General features: G+C 36.3%; 1 protein-coding gene across 1 annotated transcript in view; it reads right to left on the reverse strand.

Moving 5' to 3' along the window:
• The window catches only part of LOC129748418 (homeobox protein six1b), a 113,252-nt gene extending 95,449 nt beyond the window's left edge, over positions 1-17,803 (reverse strand). The window contains exon 1 of the mRNA XM_055743038.1: positions 16,762-17,803. Coding sequence (XP_055599013.1) covers positions 16,762-17,088 — 327 coding nt within the window. The 5' untranslated portion in view covers positions 17,089-17,803. The remainder of the gene's footprint in view (positions 1-16,761) is intronic.
• Between the last annotated feature and the right edge of the window lie 1,331 nt (positions 17,804-19,134).

The raw sequence follows: 19,134 nt of genomic DNA on the forward strand, positions 1-19,134 counted from the left end.
TGACATATCGTTATACGGACTAGCGATGTTAAAAAACATGCAATTTTAGCAAAAAATAAAATCCATGTATTCAAACTATTGGAGAACCGGCCGTATTCACCAAAAATAGAAGTCTACGTGCATTTTTTTTATTTAAGCGTATTTTTTAAGATTTTGCAGATTTCACTTGAAGATATAATTTCTGTTGGAAAAAACGTGCTAAAAATAGATTTATCACCCATTCCAAACCTAAAGTCCAAACAGTGAAATCCAGAGATCAACCTTATTTTTAGCAACAAAAATATTTTGTTAAGATATTGAACTGCATTTTTAATAAAACGTTGCAGTTGAGGCCACAGAACTATCGACAAAAATAGGATGCAGTGAAAATTACAGTCAATAAATAATGTACATTTGGAAAAATTCAGGAAGCCAAATAAGTGAGATCTAAAACTGTTAAGTATTCTCAAGGGAGCTTTTAATCAACTGACTCGTCGAGTGTTTCCTCTTCAGGTGTCCGGACCGGGAAAGAAGCATCAGCATGTCATAAATTAAGCATTCCTTCGGCACATTCGAGCCGTAGCGTTATAGGAAGAAAATCTCCTAGGGAAAACTAGGGATGTACCTACTTCTCTTTGAAATGTGTCGAACTGCAACCGTAGGTACGTTCCAAAACTGGGAATCTTCCACACACAGATGATATCGCTGTCGTATGGATCATCTTTCGGAGTGGCTGACATGCCACAGTGCCCTGTTCCTGTCAGTCAGTCAGCGGTTTTGACGATCAGATGATGAATTTTCTTCCCCGGACACATAACTTGTATCTATAGCTTAGATATATGGACTGAGCGAGCATACATATTTGTGAATATGCAAGCAAACTTGAAAACATATGAGAGGAGGAAGCCCTTCTGGTTCTATTTATGCCAATGATGAAGTCGAGTTTCGATTGAACTAAAATGTGTGTTGGTCGTCGCACATGTCTGACTGAGCCTGGGCCAGCCGAATGCGGGAACTTTGCCTAACGAAAGGAACAAACGAACGAACGAACGAACGAACCATATCAAGCCAAGTGAGCTGCTGCTGCTGCTGATGGGTGCGTGTAATATGATCCGATTTACCATTTGGCGATCGACGACCCAGTTGTGTTTATCCATTCGGCTTCATCGGCAAACTCACTCGTTGATGTTGAGCACATACATGCATTCATGTAGGTATGTGCTCTGCTGGGTTGGCCTTTTCTGATTTTACTATAAAAATCATATTGGGAAGCATAACCCGCTCGCTCACCCCATTCATGCATTTACCAACATACGCACATATGTATGTAGCCATTCAACAAAAACGAAGATGATGAAGTTGTTGCCTAGGATATGGACTTCCAAGAGAGTCCGGGCACTTGGCAACCGTTTGGTCGACGATGGCACTAAGGCAGGACCGACTTAAGGCAAAAGAAACACTTCAATGCCTCGCCATCGTCCTTTCCAAACATAAAACCCCTTTTTTGGTGCCCGCTCAGTGAGTGGAATGTCCGGTGTTTTACAGGCGACATTGAAGGAAGCTGCACAAATGCATATTCCCTTGATAAGGCCGCACTCTACAGCAGAAATAAATATGGTTTGGGTCTCGGTAATTATCATAATAGATGTTCATTGCTAAATCTTTATTGGGTTTGTCACCGAAAGTTATTTGAAACATTAATTTCATTGTACTTTTTAAAACCTAATATGAACTTCAAACAAGTTCACTTTCATGTGTAGGGGAGATAAGGGCATAACGAGCACCAAGGGCATTGTAATAGCACCCCTCTTTTCTAAGGAAATACGTAGTTTTTAAAATAAATTTTCACGAGGAACTGTTTTGTTGTTCCTATATTATAAATTTTCCAGCAAAAAAAATCTCCTTATAGACTTGACAGAAATATTTAAAAAAAACCCAACTAGGTTCTCAAATGACGAAAATAGTATAATCTTTTAGAACCGAAAAATAAATCTTTCTTTTCATCTTGGTTGAGTAGTTTAGGTTACTCTGCCTGTCTTCACGTTGCAAAGGACCGAGTAACCTTAACCACTTAGCCAAGATGAAAATGTGTAAGCCTTTATTATCGTTCAATCATCTTTATGTATAAAGTACGAACTGCAACATGAAGTACACATTGTTTCTCAAGTTTCACCATCATTAATTTTTTGTTTTTTCACTATAATTAATTTTAAAAAGCGTATTTATTTAAACATGTTGACTCGGGGCGAACAGAGCACCATTGATCAGGGCAAGATGAGCATAGTCTGCCGTAGAATTACACAGCGAATTCAACTCGATGTAGTCAACTGAATTATAAAGCTGCAGCTGGACTATTGTAACCTGACCAATTGACCAAGTGGTAAGGTGTCGGAGAGGTAATCAGAAGACTCGAGTTCGATTGGTCGAGGCGTTTTTTTTTCATTTACCGTTCATGATCGATTATTTTCATCATTGCATTATACGGCTAGTAGGATCATCCCCCAAACAAAGCACTAGAAACATAATGTATGAGTGTATGTGAATGGTTTGTATTCTAAAAATAAGCATACATTATTTTGTAAATGCTTTTTTTTATGGATCTGATGCATCGATCATGAATGGTATATAATAAAAAAAAATCGCCTCGATCAGGAATCGAACTCGACTCTTCTGATTACCTCTCCGACACCTTACCACTTGGTCAATTGGTCAGATTACAATACTCCAGCTGAAGCTTTATAATTCAGTTGACTACATCGAGTTGAATGATGTAGTAAGTATGTAGTCGAGTCTTCTGATTATATCTCCGACACCTTACCAATACCAAACAGTTGCTCTATTATTCAATAAACTTCATCGAGTTGAATTCGCTGCTAGATTCTACGGAAGAAAACGCACATCGTGCCCCGATTAATGGTGTTTATACTGCCCCACGGGGGTTTTCATTATGCCTCAACGATGACTAATTTTCAGCTTTCGGAAAAAAAATTAAAATGCATTTTAAACGTTTTCTATCTACTTTTTCAAGTTTCAGATAGTTGGGAAAAAGACTCTAAATACTCTACACTCAAAATTTTAAATATGTAATCAAATTTCAATGATTGAGTAAGGTTATTCTTGAGAGTACCTAACAATCTAGACTCAAAACTTATGCCAAAACCTCAAAAATCCAACTTAATTTTAGAGTTCTGCTACAGTTTGTAAAAATGTCCTCACTTGTTTATTCAGAAATTCAGTTCTGAATATTTGGTTCCATATTCCTAAACCAAAAATTGCATTTCTGTTTCCATATTTCGGATTCTGTTTACAGTTTAGGATTTCTGATTTTCATTTTGTGTATGAAATTAGATATGAAAAGCTGTTTAGAAATCCTGGTTGAAATTTGTTTTTCTTCTCTTATTCCATATCAAATTTCACTCATGATTTAGGAAAATTATATGCATTTCCAATATTTTGATAATAATTTTCTTTTAATGGGTGATTTTCGACTTTTAGGCTCAAGTTTTTTAGTAAAATAATAATTTTCCCAACAGAAAAAGAAAAGTTATGTTCCATTTTAAGATTCAAAGTCCTTAAATCTATTCTTCTGAAAAATTGTAATAAAACAAGGTTTTAAAATGGCCATCAAAAATTGAAAACTCAGAATCAGAATCATTTTCCGAAATTCATATTTTATTTCAGATTTACGAATCAGTTAAAAAAAAACTAAAATAAGGAATTTAGATCAAGTCCCACAATTTACCACAGAATTTATATGAAGATTCATAAATGAGGGCTCTGATATTCTTCTTTGAAATTATGATCTGGAATTGAGATCCGGAAATCAAATTCTTGTACATTTTAATAATGTACATGTGTTAAAATTGGGAAACAGATTGAAATTTTTATTTTTATTTCAGGTTAAAATTCAAATTCAGAATGCAGGTTTAAATTTCAGAATATGATTTAGCTCGTAAATGAGTTTTACTATAAAAATCAAAATATTGCATAAACTATTTCATTTAGTAATTTAAGAGATCACAAACTTATGTTTTTTTGATTTCGTATTTTTTATATCGAAGTTAGTTTTGTTCACACAATTATGCTAAAAATCACAAATATAATGTAGAATTTGAGTTTATTTTTTTTAACTTTAACATTGTTTTATGAAAAACAATGAATTTTTTTACTTAAAAGAATGTCTTTCACAGGATTATCACTATGAAATTGATTTTTAATGAAAAATATTTGTTGAAAAAGAAACATTTAGCTGATTTTCATCAAAAACATGTGCACAAAATTCTGTATTTTTACGGTGTATTTTTAGCATTACTTATATTGAAATTTTTATCAAAAACCAAATTTGAATTTAGATTTGGATTTGGATCAAGTTTGAAAAAACCAGATTTGAACCGAAAAATTTAAATCGCTATATTTTATTTTTGAAAATTTTATTTATGGTCAATATCTTTGAATTTGTTCAAGAGTTTGGAAGATTCAGTTTATTTTATTTGAGCATAGAATAAGTTTTTTTTCAAACAAATTGAAAGCTTTCCAAAGAAAATCATTTTAGACTTGAATCAAATAAGCCTAATCTAACAGACTCTTGACAAATTAAAAGATTTTAACCATCGATGAAAGTAATTTCCATTTTTTGTTATTTAAAGTTTCATTATACAATTTTTCCTCACCATTTTAAGGATTTTAGAACGCATTTTCTTAAGTTATGATTTAACCCTTTAACACAAAATTATTTTTCAGCTGAAAAATTCACAGATGCTTAGTTTTATGATAACAAACAACTTTTGTGATACGAAAAACTTCATAGATGAGACAAAAAAATTCATTTTTTTTTCATAAATTGCATAAGTACAGAGGCGAAGGAACTTGACTTTCAGTTCCTTTTCGGTTATAGTTTTTACACGCTTGAACCATTTTTTTCTAAATTTGGTAACATACACTGATCCATAGCTGTGTATATTTTATGTAGTTTTTGTTAAAATTGGACCGAAAATAACTGAAATATTTCAACTTATATAAGAAGTAAATGATGTGCTTATTTTTCGAGTTGTTATCGTTCTTCCCAACCCCGCCTTTAGACGGGGTTTATGTTTCATCTCCTCTTACAAACTGATCATTTGTGGAAAAATAGGTCCATTTCCAGTTTTCTCATGCTTTAAGCTTCTCTTAGTAGTTACTTTTGACAACTGCTAGGTAGCCAAATATTTTTTCTGAAACAAGAATTGATAGATTTACACATTTTTAATCATTAAGCGAAAAAAATATTTCTTCAACCAACTATTAAAAGGTTAATAGTTTAATGTAAAAGTACTCAAAAATGCATAACCATAAAGTAACAAAAATAAGGTGTTTTAAGTTTTTGTCATTCATGCATTGTTTAAGCAAAAAAAATCATAGACAAAAAACAATCACTTGGGGAAAGTTGATCATTGAATTAACACAGGTTCAGAACTGGCTTGGCCTTTTCCCGTCACGCTAGAAACTTTTCTTAAATGAAAGCTCACTGAAAATTTGTAAATTATGTATTGGTTTTACTGCAAGAGTTGCTCGCAAGAAAGAATTTTGATAATGATTTGTTGATCAAAAAGGTTGCTCATCCCTGAATTAAAACCTTTAGTTTTTCAAATATTTGAAGTGTTCTACAGTTCTGCCAAAAACTTTGCAAAAATGAATTTTATTGGCTTTTCTAGTTGATACTTTTCGTTGAATTTGAAATCAAATTAAAACAATTCTTTTGACGTTTCGGCCTACTACCTTCAGCCATCCTCAGAAAACTATAGGGGAGAATGAGGATACTTGATCCCTGGGGATACTTGATTCCTTAGCTATATCTCCAAACTGGAATGTCGTACAAAGATCAAATGTTCCAGAAAAATGTGCCAAATGGAACAAAACAGCAATAGTTGAAGCTCAAAAATTTTTAACAAAATAAGTTTTTGGGTTATTGAACTTTGTTTGGAAAATTTCACAAAATGTGACTTGAAGATCTTGTAACTATGCATGAGACAATCACAAATAAGATCGAAGAGTGGCGGAGCATACATGACCCTTTCCTCCGACCACAGAACGACCGGGTTCGAGGTGAACAAAAAGAAACAGCACAGCAATTAACTCTAAACTTACCGCGTTACTCCCAAGTTAGCAAAATAAAGAATTACAGATAACATTTACTTATTTATTAGTTTTTTGTACTTACTCTAGGGTTAAAACTTATCCTCTATGTGTATGTGTGTGTGTAATCGTGTGAAGTCTATCCCACGGCGGACGAATCTCGGTGTTGCCTATCCGGATAGGATCCAAGCTGCGAGTTTCGACCCCTTCTGGGTCTCTTCCACCCGTTTGGTACGCCGCTTGACTTTTATGCAGTAACTTGCATCGAAAACCACAAGCCTACGAGCACCAGAACAATCGTTTAGTTTCTTTCCGGGTCATTTAAAACGAATACCCCTCTTACCGATCTCTAAATTCTCCCACTTCACTGTATGGTCGCGACCTTCTAACTCGCTCTATTGCTGCTGAACTGTGAAAAGAAATTGGTTTCTGCTTTGGCGTAAGTTGGCTACCCTCATTTCATTTCACTTACTTTGCCCTTGACAAAATGGAGTTTGAACAAACTTTCAAGGAGCCGCGCTCAGTATATGTAAAACGTCTTCACTTCGCGCTTGATCAGCAACAATAGAACGAGAATATCTGTTGGACCCCTACACAAGCTCGATTGTGTTCGTCAATTCAGAATTGAGTGGCTTGAACTAATTAGTTCGATCATGTTCTTGACGTTGGGAGTCCTACCTGGTTGCCAGATGATGTTCTTTAGAACTTACGTGAATCGGTGGGCGTAGATCGGATATCGGGCAAAATGTGTTAATTTGATCATGACATTGTTTTGAGGTTATTGTTTTGAGTTGCATTCCGGTATTGTAGTTTGTCGACAACTCGATCGGCTGTTTTGTTAATTTATTCTCTATTGGGTGCTCATATTTTTGGCGTTTCTCCAGTGCGCACGGGCGGAGCCTATGCACGGCGTATGCGCACGATCAGTTGACTATTGACAACAACCGATCTAGATTTGGGCCTAACTGTGTGTTGTTCTGTTGTGAAGTGTAATGATAAAGATGTTACAATATTTTTCAGTCTGCGACTCTTGTTTTGCCTTTGGGAGGGACAATAACCATTTCCGAGGACGGCACTTCTCCCCCTATGCCGATTGTGACTTTGGAGCAGGTCACAATCTTTTTTCATCATTTTGAAATGTTCCTAACATTATAACAAAAATATTTATTCCAATACATCAATCTTTCAAGTGTAAAATGAACTTCAAAATACAATATTTTCAAAGCGATGGAAAACTCCCATCTTTTTTCAGGGAAAGTTTTCTAAAATGTTTGTTTTGGGTACAATTGATCCCTAATATTTGGGTACACATGATCCCGGTATATTCTTCTTCTCAGTGGATCGTGGTCAATGCTGATTACGAGATTACCAATATTTATCGAATAGCTAATATTCATCCATCAATTATCTGAATAAAAGGGCTAAAATAATTGATTTTCTCTTGTTTATAAAAAATTGCGCCCGTAAGTATGCAATGTCATAAGGGTTGAGAATAAGCTATGGAATTTATTTTTCTGACTATTATAGATTGTGAAATGAGAACAAAAATGACCAAAATAGTCAATTACCATTCTATCTTGGCGTTTTGTTTGATTTTTTCCATGGATTAGGGCTTCCTGAATAAAGGATCAAGTATCCCCTAACTTCAAAAATATTGCAATTTTTTTACTCCCACGAAAATGCTTCTAGTTCATCTACGGGTTCAAGTATCGTTCTAATTTTAGGAGCATAGAAACTTGAAGTTACACGCTGTCATAAAATGTAAAAGAAAGCGAGTTGCTAATTTTTTCCACAAAGATATGGTGAAAAAAAGAAAAGGGGATCAAGTATCCCCACTCTCCCCTATTATAAACAAAAACTTAAATTAATACAAAAAATTCTTCACAATATTCCATCACAATTTCACTGCACTTTTGCACTTGCGATTTGTATCGCCGCGTGCTTCCTGAACGGCTGTCTTACTTGATTCAAGTCCGTTTACTGTTCTTCCTTTTTTGAGTTTTATGTGTAGTGTTGTGAATTTTAACCCAATTTCAAAGGTTATCTCGAAAATAAGCGCTGATAGTAAAAAAAAAATTGCATATTTGGAATAAGCGGCCCCAAATTAGTTAACTCAACTCTTGAATGAATTCTTAAAGGCTCCTCGGAAAAATGTGAATTTTGTTACCTTATATCATAATCAATTAAATTGAATCAAATCCCAAAAGCAAGGTAGGATCTGAAAAAATGAGATTATGCTATCTCCAATAAATGGTACTGCATACAATTATCTATCGCATGATTGATTCCTTTTTTTGCCTTCACTACCAAGAACGAGATTAATGAAATTAAAATTGGCTCTTCTCTTTGACAAAATATTCAACAACGTCGGATAAACGTTCTCGAGACACGAATAAAACCCATACAAATTCAAAGGCTCAACCCTTCCCCTCTGTCTAACACGTAGCAACACATGCACATGAGTTTTTGTGGATTCTTCGAAGGGTTTACCCTCCTGTATCAAAGTTCCTTCCTATGCCTATGCCAGCCGTATGCAACAGAAAAAAGTAAAAAAGGAGGCCAAAGAACCAAAAGTATGTGCTTCTTTTAATGCTTGATGTTTTTTTATCATTCTTTCATTAATTTTTCGTTAAGCGCTTCAAATGCTCCAAATATAAATTTTTTTAAAAATTGAAAAAGTACTTGTACTTAAATTCAAATTTTCGGACTACAGAGCATTATTTCGAAATCTCTTTTTTGCAGATTAAAGGTAAATAAAAGGCTATCAATTATCTGAACTTTAATTTTGCGTTTGATCAACAATATTGTTAATATTAGTGACTTTATGATATAAAAAAAATATAAAAAATGTGTTATTATATTTTTTTTTCTGTCATAAAGTCATTAATATCAACAACACTGTTGACCAAACGCAAAAATGAAGTTCAAATGATCGATAACAAATTTATTCACATTTAATATGCAAAAAGAGATTTCGAAATAATGCTATGCGTTCGGAGATATTTGATTCTGAGTACTTACAAGTACTTTTTTAATACTTAAAAACTGTTCTACTGAGATTATTTTGAATTTCATTTTCGGATTCAGCGCCCGATTTCACATTAAATATAAAGGTCAGTCAATAGAGTTACGATTTTTTTAACATTTTGTAAACTTGCGTAATTTATATAGCGCTGACGTGGTCTAGTGGATAGGCTGGCGCGAGTCTGGTAACCCAGGCGTACTGGGTTCGATTCCCGGTATCGGCAAGAAAAACTTTTGGGTTCGAATCCCATAAGTTGCCGACAGGTAAGATGTGTTTCATTGTATAAATAATTATATATTTCAGAGGGAATGCATCTGGGGTTAATCTGAAGAGACTATTGCAAGCTGAGTGGATTGCCAACCATTGTAGGTCTCTGAAGGTTGGATGCCTTCCCTCGACGAACCATCGGCCGTGGAAGCCTGAGAAGCAATTCGAAGGCCAAGCCACACAGACATAGGCTGGACCTTGCTACCGATGGGGGAACCATACATACATACATACATACATACATTTTGTAAACTTGCGTAATTTATTTGGCAAAGTTCGAAACAGGGTGTCGACTCATATCTGGTAATAAAATTCCCTGATTTTCCCTGATTTTCCAGTCGTGTTTCCAGAAAATTCCAGGTTTGAAAAACAACCTGAGGAAGCAACTTCAAGAATTGAAGAACTTGCTTTTCGCTGAGCTTAGGGCATTTTTCATAGCATTCTTAGTGTCATATCCGAGGAACCTTCACAAATCTTTCCATTATCCCTCGAACCATTTGACTCAACGAATTGGATAGAAAAGGTACCATCAGGCTGACTGAAATTGTCGTAAGAAAGGTTGCACTTCGCCTCCAACGGATACGAAGAAAGTCAATTACTGGCAGGATCGTACTACGGGTGTCATAGTATTCGTCGAAGGATGGTTCCTTTTTAAATTTTTCTTTTGGTGAAGGTGAAAAGCGGCGACATAATTGGTGGGTCATCTTCATTCATTAGCGGTTTCTCTGAAGTGCTAATGAATATCGACTCCCATGCGTTCAAATGTGAGGCTTTTCTTACACATTTCTTATAGGTCACTTTTTGCCAGTTAATGGAGTGACCCATTTCCGTTGCGTGGGTGGCTACGCTAGATTCATTGGCCCTGTTGTTGTCTTCAGCGTTTCTGTGTTCTTTAAGTCGAACTTTAAATTTACGACGAGTTTGGCCAATGTAAACAGCTGAGCAACTCTCACAGGGAATTTCATAAATTCCGGATCTCTCGTCTTGCGGGATCTTATCCTTCAAGGAGACCAACCGATCCTTAAGGGTGTTGCCGCTCTTGTATGCTGTTTTCAGACCATGTTGAGAAAGGATTTTTGTTATCCTATTAGTCAGTTTAGGGTGGAACGGCAGGTTAACTCTATAGGGCTCTTCTTTCTCTGGCCTAAAGGTGGTGGCATCACTTCGGTACTTTTTTCTGGCATGTTTCCGGAGAATTTTGAGGACAAATTCGTTGTCAAAACCGTTCAAAAAACCTGCCTCGAGGATTTTATGCTTTTCCTCTTCAAATTCTTCCATCAATTTCTTTCTCTACAGTAAATTATATCGAACTGTGTTTGGAGTTTAGAAGCTCTAAAGTCTGCGTGAGATAACGCTCCTTTACCGAGGCAAGGATGTCATCGACGTAGCGCCACCAGACACGTGGGAAAAGCCTTTCTCTTTTCTCCAAATCTGCTTACAAGTCACTCATAAAAACTTCAGCCAAAAGTGGGGATAATTTGCTGCCCATGCTAAGGCCAAAGGTTTGTTTAAAAAACTTACCCCGGAAAATGAAGAAATTCTTCTATGGCGCACCGCCTGTACAATATCCCAATGGAAAAGGCAGAATTTGAAGAGGAAAAGCATAAAATCCTTGAGGCGGGTTTTTTGAACGGTTTTGACAACGAATTTGTCCTCAACATTCTCCGGAAACATGCCAGAAAAAAGTACCGAAGTGATGCCACCACCTTTAGGCCAGAGAAAGAAGAGCCCTATAGAGTTAACCTGCCGTTCCACCCTAAACTAAATAATGGGATAACAAAAATCCTTTCTCAACATGGTCTGAAAACAGCATACAAGAGCGGCAACACCCTGAGGGATCGGTTGGTCTCCTTGAAGCATAAGATCCCGCAAGATGAGAGATCCGGAATTTATGAAATTCCCTGTGAGAGTTGCTCAGCTGTTTACATTGGCCAAACTCGTCGTAAATTTAAAGTTCGACTTAAAGAACACAGAAACGCTGAAGACAACAACAGGGCCAATGAATCTAGCGTAGCCACCCACGCAACGGAAATGGGTCACTCCATTAACTGGCAAAAAGTGACCTATAAGAAATGTGTAAGAAAAGCCTCACATTTGAACGCATGGGAGCCGATGTTCATTAGCACTTCAGAGAACCGCTAATGAATGAAGATGACCCACCAATTATGTCGCCGCTTTTCACCTTCACCAAAAGAAAAATTTAAAAAGGAACCATCCTTCGACGAATACTATGACACTCGTAGTACGATCTTGCCAGTAATTTCTTCGTGTGATCAGTTGGACATCGTCCTGTAGATGGGCAACATCGAGCCTGAAACCGGTCGACAAAAAAGGTAATTTTGAATCCTTTTTTCCGTTTGTAAGAACGTTAAGTGTCGTGTCCTGTAATACGTCGTGTGTTAACCCTCATCCGCATTAGATTTCATTACCCTAATCAGCACTAGGAGTGTCAATTTGACACCACAAGCTCAAATCGTTATAACTTCTGGCGTGTTCAACCGATTTAAACATAACTTATACCAATAGAAACCTTATAATGTCAGTAAAATATGTTTAGAACATTATATACAGCTAAAGTTACTAGTTTTCTCGTTATTCAGCATGAAAGAAAAAAAATCCGAAAAACATGCCTCACGAAAACTGCTGTAGTTCATATGTTACACGTCCAAAAATATATTTGCCTTATGCATATGAAAGCTGAAGTTAATGCCTACATCATGGAGACAAGAAAAAAATTTTTAAATTTTTTTTAGTGAAATGGTCACAAAAAGTTTAAAAAAGTGGTCTAAAAAACCTACTTTTCATTCGATTGCTAGTAAATACTGTTTGAGCGATGGTAGATTTTTGAAAGAAATATGACTACAAAATGTATTAAAATTTCAACATTTTGCTGTCTTTAGATTTTTGATGCAACAAAAATTGAATTAACTGGAATTTTTCAAAGTTCACTACTTTGCGCGATTTTTTTACAAATTGAAATTTCATCTGTTTTTGTGGTCCACTGTCAGGTTGTACCCAGATTATCAGTGCTTTTACTTTGTTTGGACCAATCAAGAGTATATTCATTGGAAAGCACATTTAATCTACATTCTAGTGAGGTGCTACAATTCACGCTGTGAGATTTCACAAAAATATGAAAATTATAAACGTAAAATCATTCCTGAATTTCTAGAACTACAAGCACCGCGTCCAGCAAAACGTGTTTGTTTGCTCTCCGAGTAGGTACGATGGGTGGTGATTCGGGCAGAGAGCGAAGCCGACAGACGAAATAATGATGCGTTTCGTGACTAGCAAACGAGAACTACTGTCAATAGAAAAATTTCCAACCGCGAAACGTACGACACGCATCATTATTTCGTCTGTCGGCTTCGCTCTCTGCCCGAATCACCACCCATCGTACCTACTCGGAGCGCAAACAAACACGTTTTGCTGGACGCGGGGCTTGTAGTTTTAGAAATTCAGGAATGATTTTACGTTTATAATTTTCATATTTTTGTGAAATCTCACAGCGTGAATTGTAGCACCTCACTAGAATGTAGATTAAATGTGCTTTCCAATGAATATACTCTTGATTGGTCCAAGCAAAGTAAAAGCACTGATAATCTGGGTACAACCTGACAGTGGACCACAAAAACAGATGAAATTTCAATTTGTAAAAAAATCGCGCAAAGTAGTGAACTTTGAAAAATTCCAGTTAATTCAATTTTTGTTGCATCAAAAATCTAAAGACAGCAAAATGTTGGAATTTTAATACATTTTGTAGTCATATTTCTTTCAAAAATATACTATCGCTCAAACAGTATTTACTAGCAATCGAATGAAAAGTAGGTTTTTTAGACCACTTTTTTAAACTTTTTGTGACCATTTCACTAAAAAAAAATTTAAAAAAATTTTTCTTGTCTCCATGATGTAGGCATTAACTTCAGCTTTCATGTGCATAAGGCAAATATTTTTTTGGACGTGTAACATATAAACTACAGCAGTTTTCGTGAGGCATGTTTTTTCGGATTTTTTTTCTTTCATGCTGAATAACGAGAAAACTAGTAACTTTAGCTGTATATAATGTTCTAAACATATTTTACTGACATTACAAGGTTTCTTTTGATATAAGTTTTATATGAAGTTCATAATAATTCAAACGACTTAAATAGATTTTACTTTTGTGGTGTCAAAATGACACCAAAAGTCGGAAAAGGGAGTTTTTTTGTCCAGGCTTCCAGGGTTCGTCCATAAAAAAAGTAAAGATGCAATATTGAAGAACTTTTGAATTCATTTAGGGTCCCCGAAGAAATTTTTGTATTTTGAAGCTTCTGAAAAAAGTTACAAGCCTTCAAACTTGCAATGGTGTCAAAATGACACCCTAATGCGGATGAGGGTTAATTGTGTAGTTAAGTTCTTACGTTGGCACAAATCCGCTTGAAAATGAGTATGCAACAACGTCTCGATATGAATCGGATGTCGGCTCTATCTTGTCATTTTGAACACCTTCAACAAACTTTTTCATGTGTGGAGTGATTACTGAGCAACGCTCACGTTCTCTAACCAACGGTGAGAGCAAAACTTTAACGGAAACAAGGTACTTTTAGAATACTGTGTATATAGTGCGTGGCGTGTAGGTACATCCTTCATCAGGTTGTAGCTTCCTCTCAGATATTTGAGAATATCCCAGCCAGTAGCGCGAATACCATCTTTGAATGCGCCATGTAAAATATGTAATCCGCAACTTCCCAAGTCCAGAAGCTTCTCGTCATTATTTTGGGTATCCTGCTTTAGCTCACGTAAAAAGACCCAATTTACATACTGAAGTAAATTTTTAAGCAGATAATAAACTATGACGTTTCAATTTCTTCAAATAAAATCAGGATCATTATTTTTTCCCTGATCGGTGGAAAAATTCCCTGATGTTCCCTGATTTTCCCTGATGCAAATTGAATTCCCTGATTTTCAATGATTTTCCAGGTTTTTCCAGGTAGTCGACACCCTGTCGAAACCTTATCAAAAAATGAAGACAAATACTGCATTGGAATGGGACGAAGGTGGGGAATACATTTTAGCATAAGTAACCCAAACACCAACGGGCCAATATAAACTTTCAATCTTTCCGAAGGGCCGCAATTAACACTTGTTAATATGTTGCAGAACTTTATTGATAGTAATAATCTGAATAGAGAAATATAGTGGTTTAACCACAGACAAACAGACGGGACATTCCGTTTTCATTCTTCTCAAAACTGAATAGCTTGGCCAGGAAGCTAGGCAATGTCGCCACCAGATTGAGCCACTTCACTTTTAAGAGATTCTCATTTTTCATCATGGTAGCCGTAGAAGTTTGTTTATTTTTTCCTGACAACCAGAATTTTCATAAACAAATTCCATTTGAAAAGTAAACGATATAGTGCGATGCATGAAGACATTGCTTCATTGGCCGAAAAACGAAAATATTTGCATAACATTTCCTTAGAAGCATCAAATTGATTACAAAATCATTTGTTTCTAGAATCTGAATATTTAATACTTCATGCTTTGCGATGTTCTGTGGGAAAGCGGAATAAATCCTGAGGTGGACCTATCTATTCCTACTATCAGATCCAGTAGTGATAAACTCAAGCTCCTTCAATTGAACAACAAACAAACAAACCTCCTGCATCTATCGAAACTGTAGTGCTTTTGGAACATTACCAATTCATCGAAAAATTATCCTTGTTTTAGTGGAAAATTTTACTTTCAAGGTTCAGCAAGGAAGCAAATATTTACTGTATGGACTCAGAAGAAACCCCCCTCCCTCCTCCGCCATTCCCAATTTAAGTTTATTCTAAATATGTGCAAAAGTTTCCAGAAATGAAATGAAAACTTGAAATGGAATATAATAAAAGAAACAACAAAAAATTATGTGTCCTACAGCTTATTTATTTTTTCCATTCTCTAAAAAAATCCTAGTTCACGAGGATTTCCTATGTCGCCTGGTAGAATTGTAGATTATTGAGTTGAGTAGGGACGATCTTCACAATAGCTTCTGAACTTCCACAAAACTATTGCAAATATTGATATTTTTTACATTGTACTTGATCTTCTGAACTGAATTTCGATAACTGAAGCAAAAAGCCCAGCGAAAATAAACATTTGTTTATTTAAAGTCTGCTTCATTTAATATTGGAACAAATTCTTTTGCTCATTGTGGCGCTCCTAGTGGACGGATTTGGAAACTTTTTTCACCCACGTGTCGGGAAATTCATTACCTTTCACCATGTATTTATGTCATAACACCAAACGATAGCATTTTGTAAACAACCGCCATGGAAGCCGAACGGAGAGATCAAATTGTGCACAGTTTTCTTGAAAATCCATTGTTGTCGGCATCGAAGCTAGCTAAACAGCTTACAATGCCCAGAAATACCGTATGGCGTGTTATCAAGCAGTTATCAGCAGTACTTACACATTTGTGGCATCACGATGTCATAGGCATCCTGGATCATTTTATGAAATTCTTTCAAGTTGGTAGGCAATGCCGACACCAGATGGCAATGCCATACCTTTGCGAAAAATCTAACGATTTTTCTTCTAAGTGTCCTGTCTGTTTGTCTGTGGTTTAACTTTAACGTTATTTCTAGTTATAAGGCTTAAAATTTTTGACAAAACGAACAAAAAACGGAAATCCAACAAATTCATGTATTTTTTTTTTTATTTCAAATCTTTAAAGTTCAATGTCGTTTTCAATGCAAGTCTGGCAATGTTAGCCTAACTTGGCTAGATTAATCACTAAATCATAGTCAGTGGTCATGTTATGAATATTTTAATTGGTTCTATTCATTTGAACTTCTTCGCCAACATTCGGTTTTTACATTCATAGACATCGTTTTCTTTCATTTTTATTCAAAAAACGGAAATTTTTCAAGGCTTTTCTTCTGTTCCTAAAAATGTTAGACCCACTTCCAGAGAAAAATCCTGTTTTGCTGCGATTTGCGCATCCCTGATATAAAACCAATTTTCAACCAAGACGCTGTTATCAAATCGTTTGTAAAAATAGCACACTTACAAGTTGGTACCATAACTAAGGGTTCCCGTATAAAGTTCAGTTTGGTATCATATCCTCAGCTTGGAAATGTAACAACTTAAAACAAGCATAACTAGGAGTATAATTTAATCAATATTCTTTTAGTTAAAGTGAATATTTTTTCGGGATCAATCTTTTTTCCAGGAAAAAAAAGTTTTATCTATCTCGAATTAAACACTCTGGCTAGATCATACATTCAAAGTATTAAAAAGAAAGTTTGCAATTGAAGTAATATGAGACCTTTGCAAAATTTTACTAGTTACCACTAGTAAGTACACAATGGATTTCTGAAAAAAATAACTGGAAATAAAATATATCACGTATCTACCTCGCAAACACAGGCCACCTGCTCCTGGGTAAATCCAAAGCTGGGCATCGACTCCCGATCGGCCGCATTCTGGCCCATCATATCCAAATCGTTATCATTGTTGTTATTATTGTTGTTATTCGATGTGCTGTTATTATTGTTGTTGTTGTTGACACTTAAGATTCCCCCCGAACCCGCTACTCCAGGAGTGGCTCCTGCCGCCATCGATGCCAGCACTGCAACACTGGCGGCCGCACTGGACGCCCCCTGTGGACTGAAAGTGGGGGGCGTTTGTTTGCTGGCAGCCGCTGATAACTCGTAGTAATCGTTTCCCGGGTGCTGTAGCATGGCTTCCTGATAGCGATTTTCGCGATTGCTTTGGTTCGTGTTGAAGGTTACGTCACTTGACAGGAACTTAAGGACAGGAACACATTTCTTCTGACTGACCAATGTTTTTTTCACTGAGATTCGAATATCAAGACATTGATTAGGACTTTTGTGAAATAAAAAACCTCACCAGGTGTGCTTAAATAGGTTATGTTGTCACGTTTACACCACACTTTCCTCAACGATTTCTCTATAAACAAACAGATGACACGTTCTAAATTTGTTGGGTTTGGCTACCTACGGTAAACAGAAATATGTTTTCCTCACGCAAAAAAACACCTATCACCATTCGCGGCTAGTAATCCCACCATACGCGATCATTTCGACATGTTTCTTGACAGCTAAAAATAACCGACCGTGCCAAAATACTCGTTTCGCTCACAAGTTAACAAACCCGATCGCCACAGGAATCACCACACATCGGCCGAAGTGACAACTTTGCGTCAATCTCGGCCAGAAGAAACTGCCCCGGCGGCAATGTGATCACGACAACACCGTAACACTACACCGAAAGCTACAAAGCTATGCGAGAATTCCTTCCGCTATCCGCATGCACGCTAGATATCCGTTTCCAAAAACCCGGAAACCGTTTTCCGGCAAGTGAGCGAAAGAAAAAAAATCAACCGTCAAACTACACGGTACCGACCTCGGGATTTATGCTTCCGAACTTCACGAACGATCACCACGGACTGAGATCCGGTGCCGACGACAACGATGCCGAGGACAAGATCTTCCTTCTTAACCACACTGAGTGCCACCATGTGGGTGACTGACACTCACCAACACCCATACATAGCTACCGACAAAGAATTTTCCACGCGTAGAAATGTGTTGGTGATGTTGCGCATGTGCGGCAGTGCCATTTGGGCGGAGCTTCCCAGCTGTGGGGCGTTTCCTAATCCTACAATGCTCCGGAGAGCATGCTGGCTTTCGTCGATGATCTTCGCTTCTTTTTTGCTGGATAAAAGAACATAATTATGTGGTGGAATTTTCCTTTGCGTGATACCTACCTGCATCGCTTATTGGAGTTTCGGGTTGTTAACACCTGTTTCATGATTCAGCAAACAACACCATGATGGTGGCGCTTGTTTTCTTGCCTGCAGTGCAATTGGTGGGGAATGGAAGCGGACGTCAGGTGTAGGGAAATTATCTTTAAAAATGGCGGATTCGTTTTTCTCTTTTCAGGAGAACTATTTGTTTGTAGTACCATTACCGATAGGAATGCAAAGTTTCTAAAACTCAATTAATAAATTTACAGAGAAAAAAAAGATATAAGGTTAGCTGCCTCACTTTGGACCCACACCCTTTTTATGGCCATAAAATGCTTTAAATTTAAAATAATTTATTTCGAGCGATAATTTAATTTAGAATATAATTATTCACATTATATACATTTAACTTACTAAGTAATAGTAAATTATTTACTTTTAACCCATTCAAGACGGCGACTTTTTCCGAACGCGCCCCCCAGGAGCGAAAAATTTTCATTCTTTGATTCGATCAATTTTTATCTGCAAAACATGAATACAATGGAATGTTCAAAAAATTTTCGTAAATTCACACAAATTTCTCCTTTGCACACCGTGTGTGCAGGCCGCATTGCACATACGGTGTGCAATGGGTAGAAAAATGAAAATACACCATTTTAAACATGTTCACTATCGTATCAATTTTTGTTTGGTTATAAAGGAAAGTATTTAATGCACAGAATATTATGTAATGCGGTTTAAACCAACAATTGGTATTGTAATAACTTTTTCCAATGGAAATGTGTTTACTTCTGCGATTTATGACCATGTTTTCAACTTTGTCGGTTTTAAGTCAATTTTTTATTGTGTCTTCCTGTGGAATGTTTTCTATCCGAGAACTATTTAGGATATCCAACTTTATAAGTCCAGATTAAAGGGTGATACGGTCAAAATTTGGTCAATATCAACTTGACGTGTTTTTTTCAATTTTGCATTTAAAAAACCTGAACACCCCTCATTTTGAAGGTGTGTGTGTGTG

Source organism: Uranotaenia lowii, chromosome 2, assembly GCF_029784155.1.
Source record: "Uranotaenia lowii strain MFRU-FL chromosome 2, ASM2978415v1, whole genome shotgun sequence".
In the NCBI taxonomy this organism is placed as follows: Eukaryota; Metazoa; Arthropoda; class Insecta; order Diptera; family Culicidae; genus Uranotaenia; species Uranotaenia lowii.